At 46.1% G+C, this 5,878-nt stretch overlaps 1 protein-coding gene across 1 annotated transcript; it reads right to left on the minus strand.

Annotated features, from left to right (window-relative positions):
• Nucleotides 1–1,258: 1,258 nt before the first annotated feature.
• Nucleotides 1,259–3,812, minus strand: LOC119329839 (zinc finger MYM-type protein 1-like). The gene is made up of 3 exons (XM_037602933.1): nucleotides 3,743–3,812; nucleotides 3,023–3,285; nucleotides 1,259–2,746 (listed from the first exon to the last, which is right to left on the minus strand). The coding sequence occupies exons 1-3, from the start codon at nucleotides 3,810–3,812 to the stop codon at nucleotides 1,259–1,261; spliced, it is 1,821 nt and encodes a 606-aa protein (XP_037458830.1).
• Nucleotides 3,813–5,878: the final 2,066 nt, after the last annotated feature.

Raw genomic sequence — 5,878 nt, forward strand, 5'->3', positions numbered from 1 at the left:
CCGGAGGCCATCTTCATCATCCCGGCGCTCTCCATGACGAGGAGGGAGTAGTTCACCCTCGGGGCTGAGGGTATGTACCAGTAGCTATGTGTTTAATCTCTCTCTCTCTCTCTCTCTTGTTCTTCATTTGGCATGATCTTGATGTACCACGAGCTTTGTTACTATAGTTGAATCATATGGTGTTTCTCCCCCTCTACCTTCTTATGATGAACTGAGTCTTGCTCTTTGAGGTTTTGTTATGTTGGATTGAGTATTGGATTTGAGAACACTTGATGTATGTCTTGTGATGGGATATTTGTGGTGACAATGGGATGTTCTATTGATTCACTTGATGTATGTTTTGGCACACAACTCGCGGATTCCCGAGGGGGCATTAGGGTAATCTATGCATAGGGGTTGATGCACCTTTTCGTCCTACGTTCTCCGATAGAAACTTTGGAGTGATTCTTTGTTGCACATTGAGGGATTGCCATATGATCTAATTATGTTATCATTGTTGAGAGAACTTGCACTAGTGAAAGTATGAACCCTAGGCCTTGTTTCCAAGCATTGCAATACCGTTTTTGTTCACTTTTGCTACTAGTTATCTTGTTGTTTTTATATTTTCAGATTACAAAAACCTATATCTACCATCCATATTACACTTGTATCACCACCTCTTCGCCGAACTAGTGCACCTATACAATTTACCATTGTATTGGGTGTGTTGGGGACACAAGAGACTCTTTTTTATTTGGTTGCAGGGTTGTTTCAGAGAGACCATATTCATCCTACGCCTCCCATGGATTGATAAAGCTTAGGTCATGCACTTGAGGGAAATTTTCTACTGTCCTACAAAACTCTGCGCTTGAAGGCCCAACACGAGTCTACAAGAAGAAGGTTGCGTAGTAGACATACAGCTCTTTTCTCGCGCCGTTGTCGGGGAGGCTAGGTAAGCGGCACTCACATCCCGTCAACGAAACTCTTTTCTGGCACCGTTGCCGGGGAGGTTTGCACTTGAAAGTATATCTTTAGATCTTGCAATTGAATCTTTTAGTTTCTTGTTTTATCATTAGTTTAGTCTATAAAAGAAAACTACAAAAAATGGAATTGAGGTTGCCTCATATGCTTCATCTTTTTTATATCTTTCGTGAAAATGATGGAAAGGAAAATTTTACTCAAGTGTTAGAAGAAGATGTCAATAAAATTGATGTCACGGACATGACGAGGAACTCCGGAATGGTTCGGAGGTAAATATTGACATATAGGATGATATGGTTTAGCGAAGGGGTATGGCCCACGGGGCTTTAATTGGTGCAAAAGGAGTTTTGCGGAGGCCAGGGGCCAAACGCCGAAGACACTGGCATCTGGCCTTGGGCCAGATGCCGAGGCCACATCTGGGCCAGACGCGAAGAGCATTTAACAAGTGTGCAAGCTGCTGAAAGAACCAAGTACAATCACCACTCTCCTTAGCAACAGCAACAAGAGTTAACTGTAATTGATGGGCAAAACAATGAACATAGTAGGCAGAAGGGGACTCATCCATAATCAGTTTTTTCAGGCCATTAACATTGCCTCTCATATTACTAGCTCCATCATATCCTTGCCCACGAACCATTGCAAAGGTCAAATTGTAGTCCATAAGAATTTTCTGAATTGCAGCTTTTAGTGTCAAAGAGGTGGTATCTTCAACATGAGCAAGACCATGAAATCTTACAACCGCCCTTCCTTTCTTATCAACATAACGCAAGCAAACAACCAATTGTTCATTCTGATACACATCACTAGACTCATTTGCAAGTATTGCAAAATGACCACCGTCAAGTTCTTCAATGACTAGTTTAGTAATCTCTTGTGCACAACATTTTATCACCTCTTGCTGTATATCATGGTGAGTCATCTTGCAGTTCTGTGGAGCATTCTTGAGAACAACCCTGTCAACCTCTTCAAAGTTTCCTGCTAGCCAATTTAGAAGCTCAAGGAAATTTCCTTTATTTAGCGAGTCTTCACTTTCATCATGCCCCCTAAATGCCAAGCCTTGGCTCAATAGAAATCTCACACACTTGAGTGTCCATGTCAAACGCTGTTTATACAAAGCCTTGTATTGTGAGGTGTTTGAAGCAATAGACTCCCTAATTGATGTTGTAGGTGTAGTGAACATATCATATTTTTCTTGAGCTTCAGCATGAGCACTACTAACAGCTCCAATATGCCTCTTCAATCTTCCTTTCATGTTCCAATTATTAAACCCACCATTCACAAATGCATCTCCTCCGGGACTTTTTGTTTTATCCTTGAACAAGTAGCAAACAAAGCAAAAAGCAGCCTCTTTTTCCATGCTGTACTCAAGCCACTTATGATCTTTAAACCAAGTAGGAGAAAGGCGACGAGAATGTCCACTAAAATCTCTAATTTCAAACTTATGATCCTTTGGTTGACAAGCTCCCAAGTCAATGTATCTCCTTCTAACTCTATCCTGGTCATTGACATGATATGAAGATATAGGGAGTCGCTTGCTCGGATCACGTTCCAGAGCAGCCAAATCTGCTTCAAATTGGGGAATTGATTCATCATCTTCATCAACCGCTTCATCATCTTCTATAATTGGGGTCGGGGAGCCTCTCTCCCTCTCCGGTTGTGGAGTTTCATCATGTGTTGGTACTAGTGCTAGCTGCAGATTGCTCTCAACCTCCTCAGAAATAGGAGTTGGTGTGGATGTAGAAGTTAACTTTCTTGCCTTTGAAGATTTGTCCCACAGTTCAAATAGCTAACATGCTTTCTTTTCATCCACATCACAATTACATAAACAGAGTAAAATCAGTGGCAATGTGGCATGGACTGTTGAACATTGAAAACAATTTCAAGTTACATAGTAATCACCAAATGAGTCACATAGTAAATACTAAGTAATTCAATTTCAATTTACAAGCAATCACTGAAAAATCTTCAGATTTGTTTAGAAAAGAGAGGGAAGAATACCTTGGTAGATGGCTGGATGCTAAACTAGATGTGGATGGCACGGACTTGGACTGCCGGAGGGCACTGCCGCGCTGGGGAGGCCTGGCCGCCGGTCGCCGGAGTGCCTGAGCCGCAGTCCGCAGAGGTACTGCGCAGAGGTGAAGGGCAAAGGGCAGAGCTGGGCGGGAGCAGAGGGCCGGAGGGTGAGGGCAGGGGAGGGAGAGGGCCGGCCGGAGGGGCGACGGAGAGGCTTGAGATGCCTGGCCTGGCCGCCGGGCGCGGGGCGCCGGAGCCGGACCTCGACGGAGCCACGGAGGTGCAGGAGAGGGCCGGCCGCCTTCAGCAGAGCTAGGTTAGGGGAATTGGGGCAGCGAGGGGATCGATTGAATCTGGGCGCTCGACTGCTCGCGCGCCTAACCAGACGCCGGTCTGGTCCAGTGCGTAACGTGGAGTGTTTGGGCTGGGCCAAATCTGTATAATATACATAGTAATTTTTTTAGCCGAAAATCTTGGGTATTCCAGGGAAGTTCCTGGAAGACCCCCGGCGCCGCCGCTGCCCTCCACCCTCTTGGAAGCGGAGCGGAGGGAGCTGAAGAAGAGGCCTCGGCAACGCGATACCACTGATCTTGGTTGAAGAAGCCATCCCAATCCGATCAACAGTTCCACGTGCACTGCGCCTACCTCATGCGTCAACTGTCAGTGTTCTTGAGAGTTGAGACCAACAGTGCCATTAAGCGATGACGTATTTGTTCGGAGGGGGTGCGAGCGGCAGATTGAGATGGTAAGACACGAGATAGGGATTTACCCATGTCCAGGCCCTCCGAGAGGAGGTAAGACTCTACTCCAGTCTTTGGTGGTTGCAGCACCACCTCCATCTACATGGCAAACTCGTCGTCCGCGCCGCTGCGATGACCAAGGTCGGCTTATGCTCCTCGTGGTCCGAGGAGACCGGCTCCACCTTGACAATGGATGGGGTTGTGGCTGACAACGGACCCGACGACCAGGAGTGATGACTCAGTCTAGATCTAGAGCTCCCCTGGATCCAGTGTCCCAGCCTGGCGGCTGGTCAGAGTGGTAACCATCGAGTAACCACCACGCTTGGGTCTTCTTGGCTTTCGTCTCCTTGCCCATCACGACGGCCAGAGGTATGGTGGTGTGGGTTGGCCGATGGATGTGCGGGAGAGGATGAGGAGTGTGCACATAGAATTTGTGCGAATGAGGCATGTCAGCTTTAAAGCCGGAGTAGGCTTTTAGGTCGTCGTGCTACCGTAAATGTGGGTAGGTGGCAGGCCGATCAGCCGGTGTGAATGCGTGGAGGGTTCTAGAACCGGATGGCCGGAGAGGGGTTTTTGTAGTCCGGGGTGTCGGGGTCCGACATGGCAGATGCCTGCCGAAAGCTCCCTCGACTTAGGGCTGGCTTGTACGATTCCGGACATCCGGACAGGTTTGGCTCGATTTGTTGATCCGTGTTAGATGCTTGAAAAGTGCCGGGACAGCCTAGTGTGAATAATTGAATCGGGAGCTTATTGAATCAATCAACCGTATTTGCAAAAAAGAAAAAGAATCAATCAACGGTACGTCTGATATGATGGTGACACAAACGGTAACGAACCAGCCAACAAGCACGGAAGGAAAGGAAGGATCCTCTGATTAATTCTGAAAAAAACGTACTATATCCGCCGCATGGGATGGAAACTAATCCTCTGATTCTCAGCTCGTTTGGACAGTTTTTGAACGCTTTGGATTTTTGTAAACTAACGAAACTTGCGTCAATCACGTACTCTAGCCGGCCACACAACGGTCAATTGCTGGCTCCGTTCCGTTAAGTACTGCCGTCTTTCTCTTCCTCCTTCCGTTGTGCAGCAGCAGCAGCAGCACCAACACCAACACAGGCAGAGCCATGGCGATGATAGTCTTCGATACATGGAGTTCATTCGATGAACATGTATGTACCATTCATCCATGCCTTTATCTTATCTCCTTCCTGTCCTTTATTTACTTATGGTTAATTATTCATCAGGCCAGACGCTTCTCCTCTCATCAATGTTTTGGATCTTTATTATCTGGAAAAAAATGTTTTGGATCTTTATTCTGAATTTAAATTCTTGCCAAGAAATAGCAACAAAAAGAGTTTTTACGACCGCAGGACAAGGGGCTCACGCTCGCTATTATCGCTGACCAACAGAATATGGGGGTTGATGGATGCGATGATCCAGAGGGCGAGGTCGACTATGTACCTCTCAGTGTAAGTGTTCGCCTGCTGTACTTCAGATTAAATAGAATCTTGATTTTCCCAGCAAAAAAAAACTAGATTCATGATTTTGTAACGAATAAGTGCGTGACTTCTTGACTGGTCTAATTAACCTCATCGTGAGGACGTGAGGCCCGATTTTTTGCGACCAAATGATGACAATTTTTTTTTATGATCGTAGGAGGAGGAGCTTGCGCTCACCACTATTGCTGGCCAACACCCCATGGCGGCTGACAAATGCGGTGATCCAGAGAGCGAGGTCGACTTTGTCCCTCTCAGAGTAAGTGTTTTCTTCAGATTAAATAGTCATGATTTTGTAACTTATATGTATGTATAAGCGCACGGCTTCTTGATCAATCTAAACTTCATTTGTGGCAGGTCGTGAGGCCGGATGATGAGCAGCCAAAGCGTCCTGGCGGGCGGGTTAAAGTGTGTGCACATAAACCCAAGACGAAGAAACTAAGTTGATACACTCCCGAAATACATTCTTGTGTTTGCTCTTGTAAACAGAGCTTCTAGTCGTATATCTGAACTCACAATACTTAAGCTCGGGTTATCAAATCTTTTACCTTCTTCTTTTCTGCGGGTGATCAATCTTTTACCTTCAGCCGCATAGATAAGTAGATCTCGAGTTTGATGCTCTACTTTCACTGGTTATCTTGATAGGTGAAGAGAACGCGGCTGGCAGAT

Source organism: Triticum dicoccoides, chromosome 7A, assembly GCF_002162155.2.
Source record: "Triticum dicoccoides isolate Atlit2015 ecotype Zavitan chromosome 7A, WEW_v2.0, whole genome shotgun sequence".
In the NCBI taxonomy this organism is placed as follows: domain Eukaryota; kingdom Viridiplantae; phylum Streptophyta; class Magnoliopsida; order Poales; family Poaceae; genus Triticum; species Triticum dicoccoides.

Excerpts from the sequence above, each read along its gene's own strand:
- LOC119329839 (XM_037602933.1), bottom strand. The coding sequence starts at position 3,812 with ATGGAGGTGGTGCTGCAACCACCAAAGACTGGAGTAGAGTCTTACCTC. Across the intron at positions 3,286-3,742 it reads CTCGGAGGGCCTGGACATGG|CTCTGCTGAAGGCGGCCGGC; the intron begins GTAAATCCCTAT and ends CCCCTAACCTAG. Across the intron at positions 2,747-3,022 it reads CAGGCCTCCCCAGCGCGGCA|CTATTTGAACTGTGGGACAA; the intron begins GTGCCCTCCGGC and ends AAAGCATGTTAG.